The sequence below is a fragment of the Chamaea fasciata genome, unplaced genomic scaffold (genome assembly GCF_029207755.1).
Source record: "Chamaea fasciata isolate MVZ Bird 193981 ecotype frontalis unplaced genomic scaffold, bChaFas1.0.hap1 SCAF_1, whole genome shotgun sequence".
NCBI classification, from domain to species: Eukaryota; Metazoa; Chordata; class Aves; order Passeriformes; family Sylviidae; genus Chamaea; species Chamaea fasciata.
This window is the reverse complement of record NW_027094086.1, coordinates 94,472,171-94,487,244: the sequence shown is the minus strand read 5'-3', so window position 1 is coordinate 94,487,244 and position 15,074 is coordinate 94,472,171. Positions and strand designations below refer to the sequence as shown.

General features: G+C 43.1%; 1 protein-coding gene across 5 annotated transcripts in view; it reads right to left on the bottom strand.

Annotated features, from left to right (window-relative positions):
• Positions 1-15,074, bottom strand: part of NFATC1 (nuclear factor of activated T cells 1) — a 111,011-nt gene that overhangs the window by 84,035 nt on the left and 11,902 nt on the right. For all 5 annotated transcript variants that reach the window (XM_066189591.1, XM_066189561.1, XM_066189575.1 and 2 more), the window contains exon 3: positions 7,695-7,854. In XM_066189591.1, the coding sequence (XP_066045688.1) occupies positions 7,695-7,854 (160 nt within the window). The remainder of the gene's footprint in view (positions 1-7,694; positions 7,855-15,074) is intronic.

Genomic DNA, 15,074 nt, shown 5'->3' with positions numbered 1-15,074 from the left:
GTCTGGAGCAAATTTGCTGGTTGGTAACTTTGGTGTAGGTCTTCTCAACTGCAACCAAAACTAAGTCAAGTGACAACTGTGGTTCATTCCCAGACCACAGCCTCACATATCACCTGAACCTCCATGAAAAGCTATTTTGAATCCAGTTGTCAACACCTCACCCATCCAGTCTTATTTCCTCAAAAATGGCTAAACTAGGAGTCAGCAAACCCCTAAGTGTGTGCTTGAATGAAGCAGGCTAAGCTGTTTGACTTCTGGCGTGCCCAAATACAGCTTTGAATGTAATTTGGTTTTAGTTTGGGGTTTTGTTGGTGGTGGGGGGTTTTTTGTTTGTTTGTTTTTTTTTTGTTTTGTTTTGTTTTGTTTTGTTTTGTTTTGTTTTGTTTGTTTTGTTTTGTTTTTTGAGGTCTGGTAATTTGAGGCAAGCAAAGATCTACCTGTTATATTTCTCCTTAGAAAAGTGGGTAGCCATTTCTAGCACTACTGGTAGCCTCTTCTGGCTAATCAGAAGCATCTGCAGCTTTGTCTCTGCCTTCTGATTCTGTGACAGAGCAAAAGACATGGCATCTGCAACTTATAGCAGAAGTAATGCAATATTAAGCACAGGATAAAGAGGATGGAATGGGCAAGAAAAGGCATCACACTCTAGCAGTCAAGGCTGAGTCCTGATTCCTGCCTGAAAAGTAGTAATACACATTTTAGAAGTAAACTTCCAAAATTATGAATTGCCCTTATACACAACATGCAGAAAAAACCCTCTGTCCACAATGAAAGCAGTTCACCAAGTTAAAAGGATGCAGCACAAGGTCTGAGGAAAACTAAATGCGGAATCAGAGAGGACTACTACACTTATGTTCTGCCTTTCTTGACCTTGCAGAGACTTTTATCACACTGGTTGTAGACACTCAGGGTGCATGTTCTCCTGGTCACCAAAAACCAGTCTGACAAGGGAAGCAGAAAGGATGGCTCTGTGAGCCATACTGGAGATACAGATGACTCCTCTGCTTCTTCTCTAATCTAGAAGGTCTTTGCTGTGTCAGCTGCCCCCAGAGGACAGCTAGAAGATAGCCCACACAGTGACATGCCACTGACCCCCTGATTGCAAAGAAGACAGAAAGAAAACCAGGAGACGCCAATGAAAAAGACAGTTGGGAGCTAGATGTCATCACCCCCTTTCCCAAGGGAATGGAGACAGCACCAGCAGAGGAATGGGAAGGCTTTCAATCCTCTCCTCCCTCAAGGCCATATTCAACTTCTGCTTTGCCTGCAGCCACTGAGTCCAAACTGAAGGCAAGCTTAGGGCTGAAGCCTTCAGGCTGGAAAGCCAGATTGAATATCTCAGCATCCTAACAGCCGGGATATGTACTGTGGCATCCATCATGCTGAGCGTGGGCGAGGTATCATTTTTAACAGAGAGTAGAGTGCATCCCCCAAGCACTGGCTGATGGAAACTTCGTTTTTCATTTGTAAAGGGACGTTGCACCAAACAGCAGAGGCCTGTGCCCAGGATGGCTCATAAATCAGAACTGAAGTTGCATTTTCAGCATCATGAAATCTTCTCCAGCTGACAGCAGCACACTTTCCAGGATGGCTCCCTTCTGGACTTACCTCTCCTCAGGGAGGCCACAAGCTACTGATACAGCTGTGCTTGTGGAGCTACTCTGTGGGACCAACTTCATGCGAAACCCAAAAATGAGAAATTCTTTCCTTTCCAAAATACACTCTCCTAACAGAAAAAAAGACCTAACAAAGAAAATGTGATGAAAAGCTTTCAATGGCCATTCTTCAATTTGCTGAATTTATAGAAGCAATAGCAGCCTTAAAACATCTGCCAAATCATTCTACTTTTCAGTTTTGATTATCTGTCTGCTAGTTTGAGGTTTTGCTTTAACTACACAGATGCAAGAAGTGAGAAAACCATTCAGCTCAGATTTACTCTTAAGAAGTACCGGCTGTCTAAAACAAGGCTATAAAGCGTAGGCTCCCTGTCTGGTTTGTTGCGTGATTGCTTGGCTTTGTGCTATTAATTGCAACCTGGCTAACAGGTGCTTGCTGATGTCTTTATATGCCCACCATAAGGAAGGATTATATTTCCATCTGAACAAAAGGGTGATGCTGCCTTCTAAAAAGAAGCCAAGAGCAGCACAGAGAGGATGTCTGCTGTGGCATGATGAGTTGAATCACGGCTTACTAACAAGAATATGCCCTCTGCTCTGTCCTGATATACCCAGAGAGGGAAGGGGAAAGCAACTAACACTATTTTTTTCCACATCTTCTCCTCTTGCTCAGGTGTCAGATGGCCATGAGCTGGACCCACCAGGGACTGTTTTTTCTTTCTAATCCCCTTGACTCACTCAGCAATGGTGGCAGCTCTGTTGTTTAAAACAAACGTACAGCAGTGTGGGCCCCTACCAAGAAATGCACTGTAGGTCCCATCCAATGGGACTCGCCATGGGTTCACTCCTGCTGTGCAGCACCAGAGCATTGCTGCAAGGGGTTTGGCCTGCTCTGTCTGGAAGAGCCTTCCTCTTGGCTTCCTTATACCTTCATCTTCTTCCTGTCATCAGTGGTGAACACCTCTTTCCAGTCTTTTCCTTTAGCTCTTCAGTTCTCTCATTCCCATCTAGCCTTCTGGTTATTACAGGACTGTCTGACCTTGTGCTGTTGGCTGTGTGTGAAGCCAGGTGTATGAGAGATGCTGATCAGAGTGTGATGCCCCCTGAAGTTACACTGCTTTGTCAATGAGGCTTTCTATTCCTCAAGGGGTTTCCAAAAGGTATTATTCTTCATTGCTTATAGGTGTGAAGAAGAGAGGGCTCTGCTAGATACCTGTGGCGGCCAGCAGCTGTACTGGGACTTTCTGCTTGTTATCCAAAAGCAACAAAACCAACTGATCCATGGGAAGCAAACAATAGGACACTCCATGTGTTGCTGAGGTGCACAAATAACTCAGAGGCATGCTGGTGCCTAATTATGGTGATGTGGAGATGTACAAAAAATACCAAGGCAGTGATTGCCATGGAGGGGAGTCTGACACTTGTTAGTCATAAGGGGATTTAAAAATCCCAATGTGTGCCTCAAGACCTTTGAAAATCAGACCCTAAATGCCTACTAGATATCTTGTCAAGAAAGGACACAGATGACTCTTGTGAACAAATCTCCTGGCACTGACAACATTTTGACTATGTAAATCAGCAGACAAATAATTGTGTTTTGCCTGTAAAATGAGGGAGTTCAGACTATTCAGCTCTTCACAGGCTCAGACGAAATTTTGTACTGGAGCAGAAGAGCCATACACAATCTCTACCATCTCACTCAAAGAGGTACAGTGGAAGGCAAGGCAGCATTCACTGTATATTCCATATTAACATAATTTTTCAAGAGGAAAACAAATTCTGGATGGTACTGGTTACTTAGATAAAAAAAAAGTAAAACCCTTAGAACTCCTTTTCTTTGCTTTTTCTAACCAATTTATCTATTTCATGTCAGGAGTGATCTTGAAGAGAATTCATGGCATATTTTGTGTCAAAGTTTAATAATAATCATGGCTTTTGAAAGTGCTTACTAGACCACTCTGTGCACTTGAATATCTTCTTTCACCATTGAGTACAATCTTCTATGGGAGTACATCATGCCCTTTAATTAAACATTCTTGAGTATTTGGATTTTATCTCACAGATACACCACACCCTGCTTGTAAAAATTCCATCTCAGGCAGTCGAAGTGCTTGACTTATTTTAAAGATGAGTTATTAATTAGAGTATCTACAGACCATGCATTTATAATCTGGTGCCATCCCTCCCTGGGAGCCCAAACTTTTATCTGCTGGATAACTTACCTGCAACTGAAACAGAGCCATCCCTGGCTGGAAAGCAAACCCCATCTTGTGCAATTCCTCAACACTACTCTCAAAATGAAGACTTGGGAGATAGGTCCAAATGGAGAAGATTTTTAAGATGTTCTGGATGTAAACCCCTTGAATTAAATTCACCTCACTTAAAGCGTGTCTGTAGCTATGTAATGCTGTGGGTTTCCTAAATAACCCATTCACTTTGTTTTGCTTTGTTTGAAAAATCCTCACCTGAGCCCTCTTGAGAAGGATTAGGTGCCAGCAGGATGCTAACAGACAGGATTTTGCTCCTCAGCGTGATCCCAGGTATAACTGTCACCTGACACAACATGCAGCTTCCCAGTGCCTGATGCCAGCCAGGGCACTGTCCCTGTTCTGACTCAGAGGTGGGAGTACTCCAGTCTGAAATCACCAAAGGCAACAGCAACTTGCAAAATACTTCCCCAAGCCAAGGGATGAAAGCCAGTGCCAGCCGTGAGCTCACCAGCACCGCTCCCCAGCACCACTCGCTTGCCAATCCTCTGCATTTTTAGCTCGCCAGGCACACTGGCTCATCCCACTCTCCAACATTTAGCATCAGGAATAGTGATAGCTTGGAGCTGCCATGGCAGCTAAACACCCAAACAGGCAAAAGCAAAATGTGAGAGAGAGGAATATTGTGTTACCAGTCTCAGGAACCTTCACAGGCTACTTGAAGCACTCCAAACTGTATCATTCCTAAGTGCAGCGGGGAAGGTGCTGCCATTCTACAGAAGGAAATCCACAGGAAATCCTGCTGGCATAAAATAGGCCTGAGAGATGGCCCACAGAGCTTGCAGTGAGCAAGTCCCATCCATGATGCAGAGATGATAAGGAGCAAGTGGTGGACATAACTGCTGCCACAGAGAGCCCCCAGCACGCACCAGGCTTGCCCTTTGCATGGGTCAGTGTGAACTCCTCAGGCAGCCTGTCATGTTCAGCTCTGCCTGCCCCTTCCCATGCTCGTGTTTGGGAGAGAAAAGCAATCCTATACAGTGGTGGCATTGCGCACAGTGCCGGGTCCTCAGCTTTGCATGTGGCTCTCTCCAGCTACACAGAAAAGCCACCAGCCTGGAGGAGCCAAGAAAAAAATTGGTCTCCAAGCTTGGGCTTCATGTCATACCCATGAGAGACTCCTGCCCTCCTATGCTACTGCTCCCCTCATCCAGCATACTTGCCTCAGAAACCTTTGATCCTCAGACATTTCACCTCCTTAAAGAAGAAATGGATCAGCAGCAAGGAAGCTAATGTTCCCCAGGAAAAAATAGATAAACCTGCTCTAGCTCTAGAGAGAGCAACCTCCTGACAATTTTGTTTGGGAACCATGCCATGAACAGTGGATGCTTTTTGGATTTATTTCTCCTCTGCCTTAGCATGCCCAACAGATTTGTGGAGGTATTAATGTGAGAAGATCTCCTACTTTAGGAAGCAAGATGCCAGTGAGAGGGGGTTTGAAACAAAGAGAGAGAAAAACAGAGAGAGGAGAGAGACCTCATCCATATTCTCTTCTTGTTGAAGATAAAGAGGGAAGAGCTTTAACAACAGCAGAATTAAAGCAAGTTTACCCAAAGTACCAACATAAGAAAGAGCTGAGTGTCAACATGGGAAAAATGTAACAGAAAATGGTAGTACAAGAGGTCAAAGCTGTTTTATGACAGCTTTCCCTGAGTCAACAGAATAGAAAACACCAGAAATATTAAAGACCGAAAAGCTTGATCCAAAATCTTTCTCCTGAAGACACTCAGATTCTGTTTGAACTTACATCTGGGTTTAAACTTCAAAACTTGAGCTCCTTTCTGTATAACCCAGTGGGATCAACCAAACCTGACCCAAACGGCTGCAACATCTGGAAATATGTTGATGATTCAGAGATGCATTTTTCAGGTTTTGCCAGTCACCACTTTAACAGAAATTACTCCCTAGATTTCCTCCTCCTCCATTTATTTATACATACTTTTGTTTTGCAGGTACTTCTTTATTTTTAAGTACTTACTATTTCTCTTACAGAAATTATTTATAAACACTTCCTTTCTTTTCAGAAGTACTCTTATTCTATCCATCTAGTCACTGCTGGTCAAAGTCAGAACTTCTATGCATTTCTTCAAACAGATAACTGGCCATGATGGCAATGTCAGCACGGAAAAGCTTTTTCTGCACCTCCTTATATTTCTGTTCTTTTTGGAGAAAAGGATGTTCAGGTTGTAATAAAAGGACTGAAAAATACATTAATCCTTATTAAGCTGGTAGAGCCAATTGACAGGGCTGGGACTGTCTGCTTCCTCCTCTCTCCCTTCATGATCTTCAGTAATTTCCTCTCCTCTCTTCAGACACTTGTTTGTGTTTGGAAGCAGCATGCTCCCTCCTGACAGACTGGGACAGGGGATGAGAGGGGAAATGCCTGGACATATTTAGTGCAATTAAATGTTGGCCTCGCATTCAGTCTTTCCAAAATGCACATAAGAAACTTTAAGTGCCAAGCTAGCCATTGCAAACTGATGCCTCCCCATTTGCATTTCCTTGCATCAAGCCACAAACAGAGTAAGCATTAATTGTAAACAAGCATGTCTGCCACAAAATCCCTCTTTAATATCATTCACAAATGTTCTGCTAAAACCTTTCAACTTCCAGCAGACAACTTCCATAATCCCATGTCACTGACGCGTTCTGGCAGAGCTAAAGTGTGTTTACTGCTGACAACTCCTCTCACTTTCCTTTTCCAGCTGAGGCAGTGGCACACATTCACAGAGCAGAATTCTCTGCCCAGTGTCATCCCAGCCTCCCACTGTTCCTTCCACAGACGTGTTTGCTAACAGGGGCTTACAGCAAATAAACAAACATGCACAGCCCTGCACGTGTGGTCCGTACATCATCTTGAGCCATCTAGGCTTTCAACAAGCCACTTCTCCTGCTGCATGGCTTGTGGCACGAGCCCAAGCAGTGCGAGCATGGCAGCAGTGCCCCAGCATCCACGGGTCCCGTGGCATCTGGGCAGTGATAAAATCTGGGCTCTGCTGCACAGAGGATCACAACCCTGATGGGTGGCGCTGGGAGTTTAACTGCTGGGTGAGAAAGCAGCAGCTGAGGAGGGACAGGCATTGTCTCCCACTCTCTCCCACTACGTCTTCTTTTTTTGGTTGAAACAACCAAATCTTGTTCTTTCTACTCCTTTTGAGATAAGCCCTTTAAAAATGTACGAGACTACTCATATAAACAAATTAAGGGTCAGTTTAGAGTGTTATTAAATTAAATGCTTTATACAGAATTACTAAAGAGCTTGGTAGAATTCATGAAACTAGATTCAGACCTCAGATGCTTTCCAGAGCAGCTGGAAGGGTTTTAGAAACTGAACAGAACAAACTCTAAAAGCCTTTGCTCAGAACTCACTGCAACATCCAAACCAGCAACATACTTCTACATCACTGCTACAGCTCTGCACTCCAACATGAATTCATAGTTCTGATTAGATCCAACTGCAAGTTAAGGACTAAATGTACTGAGGCACATCCCCAGCTGATTTCAGTATAAACCGCAAGTCTGGAGTCTGACTGCACAAGCAGGTCCATGGTCATCACTTGCCAGCTGAACACTTGCTGAGCCCTGCATGGACAGAGCAGCCATCCACCCTGTATTCACATTGCTTTTGTGTTGTTTTCACCAAAGGCTTGATCCACCCAGTTTGAAACATTCTCTAAGGTGTGCTCATGTGCAGGGAACTCTGAGGACAGGAAAATTCTTCAAAACTACTTTTTGGTTTTAGAGAAGAAACGACGCTCACTACAGAGCACTGAGATAAAAAACCTGGGCTGCTTGTTACATGGTCTGGTACCTGCACGATGGGGTGGCCCCCTGCAGATGCCTTCACAGCCCCTCGACTGCCTTCTGTCTCATAATGAGCTCGGTGGTGGGATTTCGGCTGCACTTCGATACGTAGTTCGTAAGGTCCTGAGTGAGATGGCAGCTGCCAATCAAGAGCAGGCAGGGATGGGCTACAATGGAAAGGAAAACAGATTAAAAATTAACATCAAGTACACTATCACAAGCTACAGGCAGCCAGCACTATTACTTTAGACACCATGGTCTTGCAGTTCATCCTTCACCATCTTACAGGTAAAATTTCATTGATAAGGATAATGTCATGAAATAAGTAATTTAGAAAGTAATGGCTATTTTAGGAAGATTTATGGGTCAAGAATATCTGTTGGCCCAGATGCTATCTGATTTGTATCCAAAATTGAAAATTTTTAAGACACAGATTACAAATATCCTATATATTATCTCTTGAAGCAAAAGAAAAAAAGGCAGAAAGACACCGGGGAGTTTTAGGAAGAAGATTTCTGCTATGAAACTAGTTTGGCATTTAATGAATCTAATGGGTTTCAACAAATCTGCTTTGTTCACAGGGGATGGAAAGAAGAAAAAAAAAAGCCATTTCCCTGCTTAATTCCCAACACAAAGCATTTCTGAGAGCCTCGAAGCAAAGCTGATCTCTTTTGGGTTAATGCACTGCAAAGGAGAAAGCTCTGAAGTCAGAACTTGCTTATGAATCCTATTGATGGTGATGAGCAAGCCTGCAGAAAATGCAGCTCACTCTTCTGGCCCAACACTGACTCTGCAATTAACTAAAATACTAAGGACTCATTACCATCAAGCAGCCTGACAGCATGCAACGGTGGGGAAGTGGTATTCTTAGAAACCCTCTTCCAGTATAAAACCATGCTTGAAAATAGCTGGGAGATCTCTAAGAAATGCCAAGTTGATGATTTGAAAGAAAAGAAACAAGGACAGTAGAATCAGCAGCCTGAGACAGACTTACTAAGTTTAAAATTGAAGAAATAAGCTTTACAATTAAAATGCTAATTTCATGTCCACTCTAGATTCTTTCCTTTGGTGAATTCCCTTCACTGAGGGCCCTTCAAAAGTCTTTACAAGTAGTTAAACAGCACAACTGCAACACACTCTCCTGCCCTTTTATGTGAAACTTTATCACTTCTTCCATCAGCCTGGAGAAAATAACCAGCAAGCAGAAAATCGTGGCCCTTTGTAGGTGCCATGGGCCAGGACTCCTGGACACTGTGAGAGGACTTGTGCCACCACAGCCTGCAGATGAGGGCTCATCAGCTCTGCCCAGCCTGCGAGGAGGCTGGGCACTGGGGATTTACTGGATCCTTGCCTCACTGCTGCAGCCCAGGAGCACGGACAGTCTGAGCAGCAGGGATCACGGCTGAAATCTTTCCTTTCCCTGTGAGCTGCCCGATGGAGAAAGGATGTGCAAGAGCTTCCACAATGGATGCATATACTACAAACACATGTTCAGCTGGAGGCTGGATACTCCATGTTACCATCCCAGTGATGCACACTCGGTGCACTTGTGGCTTCTCAGGTATTACAGCTCTCAGCAGCCCTGCTGGCTCCACTACAGAGCAGGACTTCTGCCACTAGCACAGGCACTTCTTTGCTTTGCCTTTTGGGCTATTGTGAGTGCTTACCCAGTCCTGTATCCTGAGCATATTGAACTCACATCTGCTACTGCCTTTGTGTGTATGCACTGCTGAGACTTCAGGTGGTGCTAAGTTTCCCTATGTTATCTTTCTTCATTGTAAACAAGTCTGAGTGATGTATTTGCATGCCTGTGGACACACACTATACACTTTATTTGGGTCAGCTGGAACCACCAAGTCCCATCCTGGGTGATGACTCAGGATCACCTTTGCTCCCTGGGCACCTCCCGCTAGCCCAGGACAGCTCACTGGCAGGCTGTTGCAGGCTCCAAACATTAAGCTATTCTGTTCTCCAGCCTTCAGGACATGGAGCCCAACAACAGAAGAAAAGAAGTATCCATCCCAGCTCACCCTAAGTGGGAGCTCATCTAAAAGAAAGATGTTGTCTGTGTGCAGGTTCTGAGCTTCCATGATCATCTGGAGTCAGGAGAAGCCAGAGGGGGCACTCTCTCCACTGGCAAGATTGTGCCAGGGACAAATTCTGAATTGTCCTTCTGCCCCTCCACACATGGAAGCCCTTGCCTCAGCTACAGACAGGATGTTGCACCTTCTGATCTCCTGTGCAAGCCTTTCCCCCAAAATGGCCAGGGCCCACTCTGGAGGTGAGGGGAAGCTCTTCTGCTACTACACACTCATACAAGGAACCAAGAGACAGCAGTAAATTACAGACAAATGGCCATTGTATGTAGCCACTGCTCTTTGCCTAGCACTTTAGGTACACATTTTAGTCTTAAAAAAACCCCAAAAAACTGGATGAAGCATATTTGAGTAATGATAAATGACAAAGAGTAGAGCAAAACAGCTGTGTCTCTCCTGGTGATGATCAGCACACATTTTTGAACAGATGTTTCTGGTTTTAAGTAAATTCTCACTTGATGGATTTTTTTTTTTTTTCTGAGGAGACAATATCTATCAGATTTGAAATTTTTAACACTTAATTAAAAGGGACAACTCTCACTGACAGCATGTAGCCCTCAAGTGAAGAGGGTTGATTTTTCTAAAGATACAAAGAAGTTTTGTAATTAATCTCTTTCAAAAAAACCCCACAAACAAACAAACAAACAAAACCCAAATAAAATCACCCCACCCTTTCAAATCAGCACCTGAAAATGTTAGAATAATTAAGTTGTAAAATTCATGTTCTCAAATGAAGTCTGAAAAAAACCATAGGTTTGCTGTTAGCCTCACATCTACAATCAAAATTCCAAAGCACCACCTGCCCAAATATAAATCAACAATTAATGGGAGCCTTCCTGATAAAGGAAGCAAAGTGATGCATTTAGCAGTGTCACGGACTGGGGCTTTCAGAGCGATTTCCTTTGTTAGGTTATCTTCATCATGCACTTAATTTTCTGAAGCTGAACGTGGTTAAAGGAAAAGGCCACCAAACAAATGGTGTAGTGGTAAAATCGAATCCGGTTGCTGCAAATATTAATCTGAAAAGCTCCAAACTACCTCATCAAGCTAGCGTCACGTGGAGGGGAGAAGAGCCCCAGCACTGCAGTCAAGAAGAGGAATAAAAGGTCTTCATGCAGTCTTCCTATCAAATACACATCAATGTTTCTCCCTCAGATGACATTTTCCACCAGCTGAAAACCTGTCCCATTCCTTTCTGTGCCCTAATAAATCTCACTGTAGTCCTCCTAAATAGTGTAATGAGGTATGGTTGCTTCAAGGCAGGTTCACAAAACCTGGTGCTAGGCTCTAGAAAACTGGCTCAATATAACTCCATCCTACATAAATCAGATTAAAAACCAGATGAATAGTGATTTATTTTGCATACACCAGATACACAATATGATTAAATCAAAAACAGATTATCCAGTCTGGCTGACTTCTGGCTTTAGCAGAAAGATTTATCAAGTTACAAAAAAAACAGGAAAAAAAAAAAAAGATACTAAGCAGCCCACTGGAATGTAGACAGAGAGGAAACAAAGCCAAAAACTTCTGTTAAACTTTGTAAAGGTGTTTAAGCTCCATTTTTACATGACTGGTATCCATTTGGGAATTAAATTATCATTACGCTTTCTAAGCTACTGGGTGCCCAAGGCCTTGAAAAAGAGATTCACAAACATTTTTGTCCCAAACTGCAGAAGGTGTAAGAACAACTGCCAGTCTCACCCTGGGACTAGCCCTGCTCTTGGCCAAGTAGTACAGCACAGAGTCATCTACCCCAGACAGCTGCCTGAGAGTGGCATAAGCCACTGCCTAGATAGAGAAGATGCTCAATGTCTTTCAGCACCCAGAGTAAAGTGAGTGACCTAGAAGGACTACAGCTGAGACTGGGTGCCCTGTGCTGAACTTAGTTTTTTCTGACAAGGAGTTTTCCTATAGACACAAAAACACAAACTAGAGAAACCACAGGGCTGCTGAAACTTTTACCAGGCTGCTAGCTTGAATCTGCTCCAACTCTGCGCCAAATGCAAATATGGTTACAATTTATTATTTATTACTTGTCTCACATTGAAGTGGATGCCTGTGAAAGATCCCTGTGTGTGATTTTGAAAGGGTAAGAAAACAACGGTGATGGCTATGTGTCCACCAACTTGATTGTGGTCAGAAAAATACACGTACTTTATATTTCACCTAGGACTTAATGTGGGCAGATTTTACTCTCTCTTTTTTTTTTAATTCCTTGTCTGACAATTGAGCAATCTGGTTGTGAGCTGTTAAAATAGATACTGTGTCCCACCCCAGACTTGGCTGTATTTTGCTGGCATGTGGAGCAAGTAGCTCCTCCGTGAAGTGCATGAGGTGGCCTGGAATTCCTCATGCTGAAGTCTGAAAACATGAGCTGTCGTCATTCTCCCACATAACATTTCACCCTTCTGTCCTAAAAAATCACACTCAGAGATTGGTTTGCATGGGAAGTTTCACATTTGATGGCTTAGAGAAAGGACAAGAAACTATTGCTGCAGGAATGGAGATAAGTTGCTGGCATCGCATTTCGGCTTATTCTGAATTTAGAATCCTGGGGTGTTAAAATGAGCTGGTGAAGGAAGGCTTTTAATAAGATGCTCACAGCGTTGTTTGAATGAACTGAAAAACAGTTGGGAGAAAACATGGGAAGGATTAAATCAAACAAACAAAAATATACCAGTTTACTGAGACAGGCTTCCAAGTACTCTTCAGCCTTATGGTACAGCAACCAAATGTAATAAAAAGTCATTGCTACGTGATGGCAAAACAAACATGTTGAAAGCATACAAACATCCCTATTCAGCAGGAATATAGCAGAAAAGAGAAAAACGTTAACGGCATTTTGGGCTCTTCCCTGTCCACTTCCCAGCGCCAGCCCCTCAATTAACACGAAAAAGTCCCAGGAGATGGTCACTGCCACACAGCCACAAGTCTCCACTTCACTGAGTCTCGCCCAGACAGCCCTGCCTTTGGTTTGTCTGAGGAACTTCCTCTCGCCTGCCATAAACACACAAGTTCGCCATGGATGCACAGGTCAGCAAATCCGGTGCTGCTGCACCACTTACTATTTCATCTCATCTCAAGATTGCTGGTGCCTTTTTCTTGAGAAACTCAACTTTTCCCAATTAGGGTTGCCCACTGTCTCACAATCTGGAACAAAACACCTTTAAAAACCAAAAAACCAAAACCAAACAAACCAACGTCCCCCTACCCCACAAAATCAAAAGCATCTGAAAGGTCCACAAATCAAAAGAAAGAAGAAAAACATCTGCAACATTTTAAAATCATAGTTTGTAAGGAAATCATATCATTTGGGGCTTCAACTTTTGCATGATTGCAAAAGTTTAATACTGTCGGAGTCCCAAAAGCAGAATCTAAAAAATCCACAAAAAACCCCAAAAAAGCTCACTGATGCAGACAAAAGTCAAGTATGCTTTTGCAACTTGCAAAGAGGTATACGACCATACATTCTCTTCATACAAACTTCAGTCTCTATATGTAAAACCACATAACCATGCGCCTGTGAGGTCAAAAACATACATACATATTTTTGAGGTTGAAAAAGAGACTGCAGCTAAAGAAAATGTGGCTTTTGACTGTTGAAAAAAATAAACTGTGCAAGAAAACACCATAGGGAGCTTTTAAAAGTCACCTGTCTATTCCTGGAAACTCCTTTTGGTGTGGTAGACCTCATATATGCCATACGCCCAACCAACAAACCCAACCATTTCTCTCTTTCTTGAAAAACACTACATTTAGTGCAAGCTCAAATGTTAAAGGCCAACACACTCCTTGGATTAAATTGATAACCCTTGATATAAATATAATGCATTACTTTTCAAAGAGTAAGAAACTGCTTCCAGGCAATCTGGGTTGTGTTTAGTCAAATACAGCAGGTGAAGAGGAAGTCATATAAAAGGTGCAAGATACTCAGAAACATGGCACTTTGGTGAGTGGCTATACTTTTTGTTGTGATATAGGGTGATTTAGGACCTGCTTATGAGCAGGTACAGAATACAAAAACTGGGATTTTAGTTTGGAAGTAGTCAGTAACAGTGCCCCCATAGCTGAGGGCAGAAGTCCAGTCTGTACTTTCATTTTGGCTTTGACATTTTTGTGCACAAGACATTCTGCATTACACAGCACTGAGGTGAGATGGAGAAATGGCACAGAAGGAACACCACTGACACAGCAAGGATTTGAGAAACACAGAGCATCATCTGCTTGTACAGTAACTGCCCAGAGGAGTGTTTCCCTTAAAATTATTTGCAGCAGTAACTCTAAGAGAGATACTACAGACAGAAACTTGTTGCATTTGAGTGAGACAGCACAATGCACAAATACCAACATAAAAAAGAGATCTTGGAGATAAAAGCTGAAAGAGAGCTTCGCAAAGACCATCTCTTGACTCTCTGCATCATAATTTACCTCCAGGGCTTTTCGAGGCAGACTGGTATATTTAGATAACTCATTTTGGTCTAGAAAAGTTATGATTCCCATTGTTACCTCAGCATTTGTTCCAATGTTTCCCCTGAAATCTCTGCCTGGTCTTTAAGTATTTTCTACATCCAAAGATTTGATGCAAGGCCCTGGGCTGCAACCAAAGGACTGCGGACAAATCCTCACCAGCCCTGGGTTAGCCTGTGCAGCTCAAGCCTCAGCTGCAAGACTCTGTTTCTGTTAAGGCAGGCATTATTATACTCTCATTGTATACTCTTATTATTCCCCTGCTCCAGGATTTGAAAAGCCTAAAGTGGACTGAACTTTAATTATGATAAATTAAAAACATCATCCATTTTAGTAACAATAGCAAAAAGCAGTTTCCTTTTTAGACTGATGCCCACTATAAAACCTTGGGAAAGGAGACAGCACTCAGCCGATGGTGTGCCTGAGCCTGCTCCCAAAGAGATGGGAATGCAAGAGAGGGAGGGAAAGGCGTCAGTGATTTTCCAAGGCATGCTGGCTTTTGATGAAAACTCTACCGCATATTCAGGAAGAGACAGAGGAGGCAATCAAATCTGGTTATCTCAAAATCATTATGACCGGGTAGATTTTGGAGCCTGAGTTGTTTGTTGGAATCCACCCCTCCAGCCCTCACGTTTGAAATAGAACAGATGTGTAACATAACAGGAAAAAAATTCAGCTCTGTTGTGACAAATTCTTAACCAATTTTTTTGGAAAGATTTAAAATAACAGTTTCTGTTGCGTAGGCTGTGATCCTGTTGACGTCCGTGCTCAGTTGCCCAGCACTTTCATATACATAAAACGAGAGGTATTTTTGGTGGAAG